This window comes from Scomber japonicus, chromosome 11, assembly GCF_027409825.1.
Source record: "Scomber japonicus isolate fScoJap1 chromosome 11, fScoJap1.pri, whole genome shotgun sequence".
NCBI classification, from domain to species: domain Eukaryota; kingdom Metazoa; phylum Chordata; class Actinopteri; order Scombriformes; family Scombridae; genus Scomber; species Scomber japonicus.
Genome location: NC_070588.1, coordinates 20506426 through 20521841, shown reverse-complemented (window position 1 = coordinate 20521841; position 15416 = coordinate 20506426). Strand labels below are relative to the sequence as shown.

General features: G+C 38.4%; 1 protein-coding gene across 1 annotated transcript; it reads left to right on the top strand.

Annotated features, from left to right (window-relative positions):
• Positions 1–393: 393 nt before the first annotated feature.
• Positions 394–8420, top strand: cbsb (cystathionine beta-synthase b). Its single transcript, XM_053328265.1, has 14 exons — positions 394–749; positions 1546–1652; positions 4177–4311; positions 4430–4509; positions 4602–4806; positions 4893–4984; positions 5186–5308; positions 5425–5509; positions 5634–5739; positions 6273–6350; positions 6438–6572; positions 7159–7267; positions 7386–7470; positions 8278–8420. The coding sequence occupies exons 1-14, from the start codon at positions 394–396 to the stop codon at positions 8418–8420; spliced, it is 1839 nt and encodes a 612-aa protein (XP_053184240.1).
• The last annotated feature ends 6996 nt before the right edge of the window (positions 8421–15416 follow it).

The following is a 15416-nucleotide window of genomic DNA, read 5'->3' as shown; positions in this document are numbered from 1 at the left end:
ATAAATAGGTAATTGTTTAATTACACCAATGCAATAACTGTTAATCATTGTCCTGTTCAGAGCAGACGATCACACTGAGCCTGATAGCATCCTGCTACACAACACAAGAGCCACAGACTTTGAACAACAACCCACATTAGCTTTCCTTTTAAAGTATCCCTCTTACAAACAAGAACACACATTTTGCCACCCTAGCTAGTTGAACGAGCCACAAAACATTCAACCAGCACCTGCATTTTCCTGAAAACTGTTGAAAGGACATTCACCAAAAACACTTAAATGTGTATAATTAGCCAGATTCAAGCAGATTACTATTTATCCATTATAATCTGAAGGGTTTGTTTATGTGTATGTGAGATTGTAACATTTGTTCCATCTCCCTTCAGGTGAGCCATGCCTTCTGTTTCTGATAATACAGTTTTGGAATGTGTTCCCTCTCTTTGCCCTCATGCAGCTACCCTGATAAATGCAGATATCACAATGGAACAAAAGTCCTCCAGTGAGTCCCATGTGGATGGAGATGCCATGACTGTGACCTGTGGTAACAAGTTGCCTGTAAATAGAGAACAGGACTTTCTCGAAGGTCATGATGAATTACCCTGTGAGAGTGGGGAAAACAGTGAGAGTGAGTTGGAGAACAGAGAAGTGACTGCTGATGAGAGGAATTGGATCCGCCCTGATTTGCCCAGCAGATGTACTTGGAGACTGGGAACACCTATTTCAGAGTCACCTCATAGCCACCCAGAACAGTAAGACTTATATTAATGAAAGCTCGGAAAATAAATCAGTTGTCATTGTGGGGATTAATTAACAATGCAAGCAGGAGCAGAGTATGAAAAGCATATGAAAAAAACCCTCAAACTTTATCAGTAACAACTGTACTTTTCCTACTATCAAACTGCCTGCTGTGAAAAAGGACTACATATCATCCTGTGAGGCCACTTTATCTAAAAAATATTACAAATATTTCATCACGCATTTTTAACTGAAGTGCTACATCTTCTTTATACTGCATGTATGGGGTGGGTTTAGATATCAAATCTAAAATCTAAAATGATCTAAAATCAGCTATGTAAAAGTTAAAAAGGGAATACATCCCATTGCAGTCACTCTGCTTAAAACACCCCCTCATAAAACAGTGTTTTATTGCCCATGATAAGTGTATTTGGGATGTTAACATGTCTTGTATGTCTGCCATGTATTTAAGTGTGAGAACAAGCCATTCCTATGTCACAGCAGGTGATATTTTGACTTGTATACACAGCTATAACTTGTTCCTTTCAGTGTCTCAATGAACCAGCATCCACAATCCAGTACCATGGAGCTGACTCACCAAGATGAAATACACCCACCAATGATGTTACTTATTATACCCAAGTTTTTCCTGCAATGACAAATCAAAATTTATGAAAAATTCCAGCCGTTATTAAAGGATAGGTTCTTTTAAAACTGTGATCAGGTAAAGGTGACCGTGTGACCAAAGCTGCATTTACACACCATAGGTGGCAACTTCTTCATGAGTTTTTTCTGTTCTATCCATCACAGCATCAAGACCCCCAAAATCCTTCCCAACATCCTCGGGAAAATTGGGGACACACCTCTGGTTCGTTTGAACAAAATCCCTAAGGAGTTTGGACTCAAGTGTGAGATTTGTGAGTAAAAACTTCACAGTCACTGCAAAGCTGACATATGACACCCATACCCACATGTACTTGTGAATCAATAACAGATCAATACAAATATTTGCACATCCAACTCTTTGCACAAAATTATTTCAACATAAAAATGATCTACATGTCATTGGACTGACATCTGTAGATCACTTTCTATATGTAGTATAATAATGACCAATCAAGGCAAGTGCAATATTGTAGTGATTAAACAACATTGTACATTAAAGTGCTTCCAGTGAATAACAGTGAAAACTTGCAAGTACCAAAGTACCAAACAAATGCACAAAAAAGTTGATGTACTTATTGATCAGTTACAGGAGGAAATGTGTTTGCTTCTAATTGATCCAAATCATTTTACAAATCAGCTTAATTTTTAAAACACTGTCAATGAATTTTTATTTGATCCATCCTTGTATTCATGTTACCTTTAATAACGATGACAAGTTGTGCAGAGACAAGACTGTTTGCCTCAGTCATCTAAATTTGCCTGCATATAGCCAGAGAAGATGAACAGAACAGGACATTAATATGTTGCTGTTGTTCTTCTGTCTCATAAAGGGAGGGGGCACTCTGAACAACAGCATTATTGTTCTCCTTCCTGGAACAGCAGGAGAGGTGATACGTTTACAGCAGTGAGAGGAGAAGTGCTGCCTTGATTTGATTGGTAGTCTTACCTGGCATACTATCTAAGAAAGACAAGGCTAAGAAAGACTTCTTTCAAGGAATAAGGCATGCAGACAATCATTAAGTTGATACATGCAAGCAGAAGAGCCGTCACTGCTTTTATTAAGAACCTTTGATTCAACTGTGTCACTATTGGCTCCCTGCTTACCTATTAAGAAGGGGACATTCAGGTATCATGTAGCTGGTGGCCTTATTTTCCTCAGTGTGTGACTGTTGGGGTTTTGTCTAAGGTACTGGGCTCCCATGGATGTGGAGGTGAAAATGAAAGACCTGTTGTTCATTTGGCCAACAGAGTAAAGCACAGCCAATTAACATTGAATAGAGAGAGATAGAGTAATGACTATAGAGTGACACTTGGTGAATTATTCAGGATCTAGAAATCATTTGGAGAATTGGGAATTTAGTCCTTGAGTTTGAAAAGTATGGAAAGTATTTATTTTATTTCAGTACATTACACTTCTACAGTTTTGTATTGGCAGCACACTGAGGTTTTTGGGTTCACTGAGGATGAAACCTGCCAGAGCCATCAGTTTAAGCCCCCTAAGAAATGTCTTTTACACTCCCGTGAACTGATGGAAGTGAAGCTCTGATTTGTTCTCATGGCTTAATTAGACTAAGGATCTTGTTTCGGTGCTTACATGGTTTTCACGTGACAAGGATTACACTGTAGTTCACTGCAGATGTAAGTGTAGCTGTCCCATATGAGGAGTAGTTGGCAGGTGTGGTTGAGAGGACCTTTGGACAACCCCACGCTCCACAAACATGATGTCCAAAATGTTATCCTCCATAATCTGCTTTGTACTGGTATGGTTGGCTGGTGCTGCAAAGTGTAGCCCAGTGTGGACAGTGTAAAGGCCACATTTTGACTTGTCATTGTTGGAAAAGCACAAAGTGTTACTAATAATCAAAATGAATTGTGCCAGTGAGCCAACATGAATTCAGACATAATTAATTTTACCTCAAAATGTCTCTTGTTAAAAAGGCCTATATTTGAGGTTTACTTTCTAAGTGTGCAGTACTGCCATCCCATGTAGAGTGCAGAGTATGTACAAAAAGGTGGTGTCTACCAATAAAAATATTAAAGACTAGTCTGCTTTCAATAAAAATGCTTTGATGTGGTTTTTATTTGTGGTTGTGATGGGTGTGGTTTTCCCAGCAAAATGTTCAATTACTGTTAAAAAGATCCAGAAATCCTCAAATGTGTCAATATTTACTGTAGCATTTCAAAAGTCACCCCATCATAGTCCTGTAAATTGTTTACAATAAGCAAAACAGATTTTGGAGTGGAGGAGGATGTTAATGAATCAACACACAAATCTTGACAAGTGAAAACACACATCTAACTTGTTGTGAAACACCTTCTTTATGATTGATTATCTGTTATTATCTTGTTCCTTGTTGCTACTGGTTACTGAGAGGTACTAAATGTCTTTTCATTGTGTTCCAAAGTGTTTTACGTCTTTCTGTCGACTGACATTTTAACAGCAATAAAACAATACATGGTAAAAAATACTTTGCTCCGTTAATTGTATAGCCTGATTATGAAATGAATTATTTAATTAACATGTTAATTTAATGTTAATATAATTTCATGTTAATATTGAGTAATAGGGTCGAGTTAAAACGGACGGAAGCAACATTTTCACACAATGTTACCGTAATGGGTTTTCATTTCGCAATGGTGCTTCAGTTCTCAATAATTCAAAATAATTAATAATAATTACTTAATTTGACATCTGTCATGTGATCTTTTGAGACTCTGACTCGAATTGCAACATGTTCAGTGACTCAATATTTTCTTATGTGTGAACCTGTCTAGTGGCCAAGTGTGAGTTCTTCAATGCAGGAGGCAGCGTGAAAGACAGGATTGCCCTGCGGATGGTGGAAGATGCTGAGAGAGTCGGGATCCTCAAACCAGGAGACACCATCATTGAGCCCACCTCTGGCAACACAGGTACCGTTATAGTACAGAAGGCAAACATGCAAGATGTGAAGAAAACAGTCATGTCAAAAAAGTTGTAGAAGCAAAGTATGACCAGTTGAATACATCCTCCTCTTCTGGCTGCCTGAAGGTATTGGCCTCGCTCTGACTGCTGCAGTGAAAGGTTACCGCTGCATTATTACCATGTCTGAGAAGATGAGCTTGGAGAAGGTAAGCAGCTCTTTTAAAGATCACAACCCTTATATCAACTCTATATGGTGCATTTGACAAATGTATATATCTGATGTTACTGCATGTTCTAGGTGAATGTTTTGAGAGCTCTTGGGGCAGAAACAGTGCGTACACCTTCTTCTGCAGCCTTTGACTCACCAGAATCCCATGTGGGTGCAGCATGGCATCTAAAGAATGAAATCAGCAACTCGCACATCCTCGACCAGTATCGGAATGCCAGCAACCCTCTGGCTCACTATTGTACTACAGCTGAGGAGATATTGGAGCAGTGTGATGGTTTGATTCTTTAAGATAATGCTGTGAGCTGATAACAAATGTCACATTCTGCACATCAGAAAGGATAAGGTGCCTTTTTCTTTCAGGTAAACTGGACATGTTGGTGGCTGGAGCTGGTACAGGTGGTACACTCACTGGTGTTGCTCGGAAGTTGAAGGAGAAGTGCCCCAATATTAAGGCAAGAAACACACTCTATTGCCATTAAGAACCTCTTTGAGTGGATTTTATGGCCTTATTTTATGCTCTGGGAGAGGATTAAACCAGTGGACCTCATATGTTATTTCCTGCTTGTACAAACACTATTACTTTCTTTGTAATCCTGATGCTGCAGTGCTTAACAATGCAATAGAGCTTAATACGGTTGTCTTGTTTGTTTTAGATAGTTGCTGTTGATCCTGAGGGCTCTGTTCTGGTTGGATCAGAAGACGAAAATGAAAAAAAGATTTTGTTTGAAGTGGAAGGCATCGGATATGACTTTGTCCCCACAGTGCTGGACAGATCTGTGAGCATGCATAGATTTGTGCATGCAAGTGTTGGTTTGTTTTGAGTTTTTGTGTTGAGCTCAAAGTATGTGGCAAGTTATTCCTCTGTTTACTTCTCTCTTACAAATCCATGCAGCTTGTTGACATGTGGTATAAATCAACTGACAAAGAGACGTTTACCATGTCACGCAAACTCATCAGAGACGAGGGTCTTTTGTGTGGTAAGTTCATGTCATGGATACCATTGATAGGATACATTTCCCAAGTATTGTGTATTTTACTGCACTGTCATGTCATGTGGACATTTTGAGCACCCTATTTCACTATTTGCTTGTTTTCCTGGAGGCGGCAGCTCCGGCTCAGCTATGGCAGCAGCAGTAAAGATGGCTCAGCAGCTTGAGGAGGGCCAACGCTGTGTGGTCATCCTGGCTGACTCCGTCCGCAACTACATGTAAGAGACAGAGGTCACGATGATGGATACACTTAAGAGTCTAGTCTGCACACAGGGTTGTTTACTGCTATAAACTGATTATCCACCATGATTAAGTGAGATTAAATATTAATTAGATGCAATGCTGATGTTTCTTATGACAGAAAAAACCCTTTCTTTTGTTTAAATTCAGTGAAGAGGACAGGAAATGAGCAGAGCACCAAACATCCTCATCAAAGCGGGGATGCATCTTAAATCTCTTGGCCACCAGGACACAACATACACAAAGTCTTAAAAGCTCCTCCAAATTGATAAAGCAAACTCTAAAATAATCAGAACAAAACCAGAAAGCAACCACTTGACAAATCAACAGATGCACCACTTTAGCCCGGCATGAGAACGCAATGCTCAAATCCATGAATAACATGAACCTGAGGAATCGCTGGTTCAAGCCTCATCAGAAATGTGTCTGAAACCAGTCTGACTTTGTCACACCTGACTGTTTCAGACCTCTAATCCACTTTATCTGATCATACTCATTGCTGGTTCTCCAGGTCAAAGTTCCTGAGTGACCAGTGGATGTGTGAGAAGGGCTTCTTCAGCCCGGAGCCTCCCGTCGACTTCAAACCCGGGTAAGAAGGTCAGCTATTTTACATAATCAGGCAGCTAATCCAAACCCCAGATGTTAAATAACACATTTGTCTCACTCTCTTCATAAGGTGGTTCAACTTGACTGTCCGGTGTCTACATCTGTCTGTCCCCCTCACTGTCTTACCATCAGTGTCCTGCCAGGAAACCATTAAGATCCTGAAGGAGAAAGCATTTGACCAGGCCCCAGTTGTCGATGAGTCAGGGTATATGTCTTTAAAAATGTTTGTACTTTAAGAATGTAAATCAATACAGTTTTTGGATATGAATAACTGTGAACTGCATCTGAATCCGAACTTTGGAATATTCATATTTATTCTTCAATAATGGACATATCTGAGTTAATGTGTGTACAGTGCAAACATGATCTACTTGTATCCAAAGCAGGAAAGAAAAAGAAAAAGACTTTTGAAAAAGAGGTTTTCATGAAACACATTTGCAAGTACACAAAACAAAGCGTACTTAGATTTTTAGTTCAAATCCTCAGAAGTTACTCATCAGTTAGGGGAGAGTATCAAATTGACTTGTTAAATGTTGTTCCTATTTGTCAACGTGCCCCAGGGATAACAAATTATTTTGTTATCTGATTATGATTCATTTAGGTATGTGTCATGTATTATTTTATTTAGTTACTTTTTTGGTCGTTGAACAGCTTTGTTGTTACACCCACTAGAGACTCAGCAGGCAATTGGGTGTTTTTTTGCCTGTGTGTGTGTGTGTGTGTGTGTGTGTGTGTGTGTGTGTGTGTGTGTGTGTGTGTGTGTGTGTGTGTGTGTGTGTGTGTTTGCACAGTGGGATTCAGGGCGTGGTGACTCTGGGGTCCATTCTGTCCTCTGTGTTGTCTGGGAAGGTCAAACCCTCAGATGCTGTCAGCAATGTGCTCTGCAAGCATTTCAAACAGGTCAGTCAGTGTGTACAAACATGGGTGTTCAGTCACATGGATGGCAGACATGCATACTGGACATGATATAGATATGAAATTAACATATTTATGCACTAATCTTACACTTGACTCTCAGGTGCACCTGACAGACAATCTGGAGAAGCTGTCCCATATCCTCAAAACAGACGACTTTGCCCTGGTGGTATATGATCATACCCAGTGTAAGATACCTCGTTTTTTGTAGTATTATTTATACAATTGTCTGTGGCATTTTTGCCCCCAGTTGATATCAGATAATAAAGAGGTGACTGGCTAATATTTAGTGAACAATGCCAGAAAGAATCATGTTTCTCATAGAAGACAATGGAGAGAATTTTAGGTTGTAAGGGACACAAATCATTGCATTTATAGCTGCATTTTTATGCTGCTAAAAATGATACATTGAAGGAAATCATCTCTGACTGTGTAGTTACAGTACAAAAAGCTCAAAAATGTATTTAACTTTAAAGCAATTGTGAAAAAGATTTTGTTTTCATGTTCACTGGCTGGAACAGAGCAGCTGTGGGGCTCATTCGGATTGTTTTTCTTGGTTTCAACTTGATAAAATTGTTTTATTACATCCCAAATGAAGAATTTTGGAATATTTACAACTAACTCCCTGCTCGAAAGTTCACACATAAATATTTCATTTTGTTATGGTCACTCATTTGTTTGTGAGAGAAGTGCTTTTATTTGAGCAGGAACCCCATCATCATCTCTCTCTCTCTCTCTCTCTCTCTCTCTCTCTCTCTCTCTCTCTCTCTCTCTCTCTCTCTCTCTCTCTCTCTCTCTCTCTCTCTCGCGTCCTTTATCTTGTTGTTGAACTTTTAAAAGTGAAAAGTTCAACATTGAGTTGCTTATGTTTTTAAGCAAACAAACTTGTGAGAAAAATGTCCTGTAGTCAGTGTTTATGCTGCTCTTCTCCTTGCAGTTTAGTTTCCTGTATACCAACAGTTTGCTAGTCTGTAATGTCTGCTGTCTCTCTATAGATAAGGCTGATGGGTCAGCATGCCAGAGCCAGATGTTGTTTGCTGTTGTGACAGCAGTCGACCTTCTCAACTTCATCACCGTACGTGATAGGGAGGAGCAATCATCATCTGAATGCTCGCTGATGGACGACGCATCTCTGTGACCATTTCCTGTTGAAGACGTAGACGTGGTATGGCCTGTAGAGGCAGCACATAAGCACCTACAGTTTAGTCTCAATCGTGTTTGTTTTCAGTGTTTTTGGGGACACATATGGTGTCAGCATTGGTAGAGGTGATTCATTGACTTTGTTTCCACGTAAGCAATATGCACTATATATACCACTCTGAAATCAAACTAAAAGGACAAGTCTGGTGATATTCTATATTTTTCTCATTGTCAACAAAGTCCAAACCAACAATGAATTGAGGTCTGTGTGTACAAAGCCTGTGACATGCAGCTCCATTGTTGTCCAAAAACTATTAAACACATTAATGAGCCACACTGTTGCACCTCCTTCGTTATCATGAACATGGACAATATAGGTTTTTTTTGTTGATCACAGACAAAAAAACTGTAAAAATTCACTAGACCATTAAATATGTATTAGTCTACAGCTGAAAGTAGTCCTTAAATGCATTATTCACTCCTTGTTCGAGTAACATTTGCAAAAAACTACAGTGCCCAGCTGTTAGATATTAGATGGACTAACAGATTGTTAGTTTTGGTCCCTTCATTGAATTTGTTGACAATAAGTAAAACAAAGATAAGAGCCTGTCTCATCCTTAATCTGTACAGTCTTGATCTATACCTACTGAATCTAATTTAATTATAATGATTTTAATGGCATTAATCATTAATAATGTGAGTTAAGTTAGGTTAGATGTTATGGTTTTACATTCTGTGCACCTTGTGGCTCTAATGTCTACATTATAGCAAAAATAGAATCTGACTGAAAAAATATATCTTAACATAAGGTCCACTTACTAGCTTTTTCCAGGTGGAATTTGGTGTCAGAGGTGAATGGCAACATTGGTCGTGTGCGGACTCTTGATCAATGACTTTGACTGGTTTTGGTATTTGTATATGGGTTCATGTGGTGTCCTGCACATATATCACAAAACCAATTTTCCATACTTATGTAAAGTGATAGCAGCAACAACTTCCAAATGTGGATCTGCAGAGGGAGACCACGAGATGCAGTTGAAAGTACTGGGAAAATTTGATATATTTCTGTCCAAGGTTAACAGTGAATTTTCATGCTGAAGAAAGGATGGTTTTTAGGTCATTTGCCTAAAAAATATTAGAAATTAGGTAAATAGAATGAACTTAAAAGTCTATTAATGATATAAAGCATTGTGATTTACATCTTTTGGTTTGTTCATGTTTTCACTAGATATTTTAGAGAGCTGCCGTTCTAATCTTTTTATGGATTACCTGCAAAGTTTGCAGCAGAGCCCCTGACCAAAATATCAGGTGAGGGGGCATACATACTGCCTCATTTTAGCAGGCTGTAGCTTTTTGGTGGGTCAATACATGCAGGTGGATGAATGCCGCCATCTAGTGGCTCAAATATGTAACCATGACCATTAACTTTGATGAAGGTCCATATATAAAAGGTTGTATTTCTAATAAACACTGTGTAGGAATTCCACCTTTTCTTTGTCTTGCTAAAATATCATAATCTTGGGCCAGACTGTATCATTTAATGCAGGATGAGAAGATAGTTGAATGTTAAAAACAAATATCCCTGTGTTTAATTTTTAAGAAATCACCTGATCCTCATCTGGCCTGTGGTCACTATGTCAACAGACCAGAGGGAGGCAGTATTAACACACACTGCAGAGACACATGCAGTGTGGATGTCACATTGTGTTCACAAAGAGCACACCTCTCCTCCTTTACATCTTGTACAATATATTCATTTTGTCATGAGGATATTTAGTTCAGTAGAATTTAAAGGGCTGTGCTGTGTTCAGTTAGTACATCATGTATTGTTCATTCTTCACAGCATGTCCCTGTGATGAAACTCCACTGAAATGTATTACATGTTATTATGGCTTACTGTCATTATTTGATTGATGTGGACCACATTTAAATTTCGATCCATATTTTTTTCTCTCTTTATTTATGGAGTCTTTATAAAATTAATATATTTCTCTTCCTAAACATCAGAAAATATTTTTGCTCCCTCACAAAGAAATTGAGACTCTTTCTAAGTTATTGGTCTTTTCATCGAACCATCATCCCTAATAAGGAAAAGGGAAATGGTCTCAGATGACCTTACAGCTCCGGTATCACTGAATATTGACTTCACTGAGGTGACACTCAGTGTGCTGATCTGGAAACTGTAACCATCAACTCCATTATTAAACAGGGCTGGTCAAAAAGGGCAAACTAGTTATAGCACAACCAATATATCAGCAGGTGACTCGTTGTGCTGGTATGAAGTCATCTGGTCTGTCATCATCAGCAGGATGAAACTACCAGTCATACATCAGTCATCAGCACAGGATCGTGTTCAAATGTAGATTCTAAGAAACAGTCTCTTAGGTACTTTTGAATGTGATCATGTAGCCTCTTGAGTCAGTAACCACTGGTGGGGAAACTCCTCAGACCTTGAATTTAAAGCAGCTGAACCAACATGTCTACTTGTACTATAGCTCATTGTTGTTTAGTTAGGCACTAAGATAATGAAGCATTTAGCTGCTAATGAGACAGATATTTTCTTCTGGAGACCAAACCAGAGCTAAAAGGAATGTGAATATTAGACTTACTGTACATTAATTAGATAGACAGGGACATGACTCCAAATGAATGTTACAGTGTGTTTGCTGGATGTGTGATTACTATAGACTAACTAAGGTTACTTTATGTTAATGTAAAGTCAACAAACAAAACAGTTAATGGAGGTTTAAGAAAAAGTAATTTAGCACTAAGGTCGATTCACTGTCAAGACCCCCTGTCAGAAATTCTGTAGAACCTAAAATTAGACACACAAAACAGAATAAATACCCCAGTTATTAGACATGGAGAAATGTTGACATAAAGCTTTGAGATCAGTCAAAGGACTAAATACTCCTCTGGATGTCACAACAACAGCTTCATCATATCATTTCTATATTTTGTCCTGCCATAATTCATGCCTGCCAGTTCCAACTCATATCCCAGTCACCTGATCCTCAATGTGCTCCTCACTCACACTGATCAGCCTCTAAGTATGTTTACATATATATATGGTTACCAGTGGAGCTCACCACTGATAAAAGTCTGTTGCAAACACATGACTGCTGAGCTATCAACCAAACAGAAATGATACTGAAATGTACAAAGTGATGCGTTCACTTACACATGTATGCACTGATGTAGATTTGAACAGTGATGCGTTCACTTGGAAGAGATTATAAAGAAGTGAATGAACAACATACATCAATCAATGACTATTAATCTTAAAAGAAATGAACTGATTGTTTGGTATTTCCATTTGTAGTTTGAAAAGCATTGCAAACTAAATCTTAAACTTACTTTCCACCTCCGGGAATAACCCAGCATTTTTAATGTAATTAAATGTTGCCATTTCAGATTGTTTAATTTGAATAGTTTTAGGGTCCTGAAGACGTAAACCTATCATTAATTAAATCAATGTAAAGAAAAGTTGGGAAAAATGAACAGAATGTTTTCCAAGTTACTTATCTTGTTAATCATCTTGCAACCTTTGAGATGTACCTTGCTGACCCCGGGGGTGGGGTCAGTTCTACGAAACCAAGACAGTTTCTGGTCAACAGGACTCGTGTGCTCAACAGGGTTTAAAGGGCACAATTTATGATCCAAATATAAATCAAAAGATTAAAAACAAACATCTCTCAAATGTATTAACATGTTCTTTAATACATAGACTAACGTTCAACAAAAACTAAATCTGAGTATTAATGTTTCCTGATAACATTTTTTTAAATAAAACTGGTGTGTGGGCTGAAGTGACTGAGAGACTCATAGACAGGTGAGGCAGACTTGAAGGCAGACTCAAAAGATATTTAAAGTTCCTGATGTGTGAGGTTTAAACTCTGTACAGAAAGAACTAAAAATATTGTCATGTGAACCAAAGAGAAGCACATAAATTATGCAAGATAATTGAATTAAATGAAACAATGAATACATCTCACATACATGATACACACAACACAACACACAGCTGGAATCAAAAAGAGAGAACAAAGGGAGGAAGGCAGCTTATAGCCGGGTGGTCCTTTGCCAGTAGGAGTGTTTGATTTGTCTGTCTGGGAAGTGGTCAGGTGACTTCTTGGTGGGGACTGCTCACACTTATGTTTTCATATTCTTAAGTAACATATGTACAGATTCTTAAATGTGCCACTACATCTGGCTCAAACACATGTAGTCTATTACAACAACAGCCCTGCAACTAATCCAACCATCTTGAAGGGAATAATGTTGAACAGCTTGAGAGCCATACTGATTCAAGTTTAAGTCATTTTGGTCACATTTTGCCCGTCACATTTATATCAGTGTGATGAAACTAAACATTAGAAACAATGTAATGTAACACAATTCAACACCACCACAAACTATAGCCTCCAAAATAAGCACAAAGTTGAATCAATCCCTCTTTAAAACAGTGTATATGTACAAATATATCTACTGTATATTAATATGCTCTTTCAGGTTTCAGTGTCATATAAGTTAAGTACAATTTGAACATGTTTGTTTAAGTCCCAGCTCATGAATGGTCTTCAGTGAATGATTCAGAAAAGCTGGGTTGCACTGATTTGAACCCACCCTGGACCCTTCAAGACACACACGTCTGTTGCTCTTGGTGACTCAACAGTGAATGAACGTTGGTGTTTTTCATGGTTTTGTATCACTAAAATCTGGAGTGGGCTGGTAAGTTTTCCGTGCCTTTTATATACTTTAAGGTGTTTCTTTGTCCTGAAAATATATATACATTTTTTCTCATTTGGTGTGTGATCAGGCTCATTTAGTTTAGACGGACAGCTGTTCAGATCTGGCTGCTTCATGACGCAATCAGAAAATGAAACCATTTTTCGGCGAATGCAATCATTTGGTACACCACACATCGCTGCCACTGTGTGGCTGACTGGTGATTAAAAACAGTGGGTGCATTGGGAAATTGAGAATGACGCACGTCCAGTTTTCTCTAAGGCTTTCAATGCTTCCTTTGCCTATTGAAAATAATTACACAATTAGAGGTCAATTCTTTACCTCAGACTCAGGCCTTGAATACACAAATCAAGGTGGGTGAATTTTATGTCACCAAAACAGACCTTTAAGACCAGATAATTTAATTTCAGAGGGGCCATGGCTCATTAACTGACCTCCTGAGACAAAGCCTGTTTTGTTAACAAACACCTAATTTATTTACCAAAGAACCCGTGTTTACTACAGAGCATCATGAGATAAAACCAAAGGGTCACAAAATGATGAACAAGATTGGACAATGGAAACAAACATGCTGTATTTCTGGGCCAGGAGGAACATTGGAAACCACTGGTTTATTACTGTGATTCATGTAAATCTGGTATCTATCATAACAGAACTATCCACAACATTCATTAGTCTGTGAGCGACATGTATTAAGGGACTCTTTGAAAACATACATTATTGCTAAAGGATGTCTCTTGATACATTATAAAGGAATAGCTTAATACTTTTTGAAAATACACCTACGGTATTGGCTTTCTTGCTGAGAGCTGTATGACTACCACTCTCATATTTGGAAGCTACACCCAGTTGGAAAGTTTAACATACAGCACAAAGACTGAAAACAGCTACTATAGCCTGTTTCTGTTCAAATCCATCTACCAGCATCTCGAAAACTCTAATTAATGATGTTGCAACCTATCATGTTGTTTTCCATGATTATTTGCTGTCAGTAACCAGTTGAGACATCAGTGACTCACTGAAAATCCCTTTGTGATTTGTAGTTTTTAACAAGGAACAATCCATATACATGTTAATTAGTGAGCTTTGTGAGTATAAGAAAATAAGAAATGTGAAGGCAGGACACCCTTACAAATCCCAGTTTCACTCCTGCCCCATTTGACTGTACTAAATGTCACACACACATATATTGAAGCTCTGAGAAATGAATATGTGTGTTTGAAATGCCTTTAAAGGTTGTTTCAACATCACGTCTGGACAATCTGAACAATGGCTCATTAGTCACAGAGTTAATGGTTTATTTGGAAGTTCACATGAACAAAACCCCAGAGGGAATTGTGCTGAAATCCCCCCCCCCCCCCCCCAACCCCCCCCCAGCAATTTTAAGTTTTTATTAGAAATAGTTGGACCGAGCACACGTCTTCCTCAGATAAATACTCATGTGAAGATAATGACCAGTGAGATCCTGATCAATTAATCACATTGATATGTGCTAGAACATCCTCATTAAATGAAAATAATCATTAGGTCAGCAGGACAAAAATAAAATAAATATACCAACAACACTCAATTCATTCAATTAATAAGATGGGTGTAATAGGCTAACTAGACACTAATGAACCACTGCTACAGCTTTATTTACTTAGATAATAACAAACATCATTACACACAGCCTATCAGTCAGGTTTGTATCACAGTCAGGTTTGTGCATAAAAGAAAAATATAACAGAGAAACATTTACAGAGCAAGAATACAACGAGTACGTAAAAATATCTTGGTCTTTTCTGAACAGGGAGATCATACGTAGCAGTTCTTTTAGTAAATGACCAAATCAGTCCTTGACCTTTACGCCAGCCTCTACTATGTGGAAAACACCGCATCCAGTTTTCCCCCAGCATGTCAGCAGCGCTTTTTATCTCTTCTTCTGTATTTTCCATCCTGGCCTTTCTCACTCCTCCCTCTCCCAGATTTGGTCATCATCAGCCCTCACAGTATGGGAAACCACTGAGCCTGACCCTTATGCTCAGTGACCACTTTACAAGCACACGTAGCCACTGTTCAAACAGTGTTCAATCTGAGGCTACATGTGAGAACACAAAACCCTGTTTGAACCATAGACTGTGTGTTTGACATTTCCCAGAATGTAAACAACTGCTATGTGATTGTTACCAAAAATACTTTTTTTGTGAATGAAAGATAAGGAAGAGAAAGAAACAAGCACACACACACACAAAAATCTTTAAAG

Bases quoted from the DNA above. Each gene is read 5' to 3' on its own strand.
- cbsb (XM_053328265.1), top strand. From the start codon at position 394: ATGCCTTCTGTTTCTGATAATACAGTTTTGGAATGTGTTCCCTCTCTT. The intron at 5,510-5,633 runs GTAAGTTCATGT...GTTTTCCTGGAG, and splicing joins AGACGAGGGTCTTTTGTGTG to GCGGCAGCTCCGGCTCAGCT. The intron at 6,351-6,437 runs GTAAGAAGGTCA...TCTCTTCATAAG, and splicing joins CCCGTCGACTTCAAACCCGG to GTGGTTCAACTTGACTGTCC.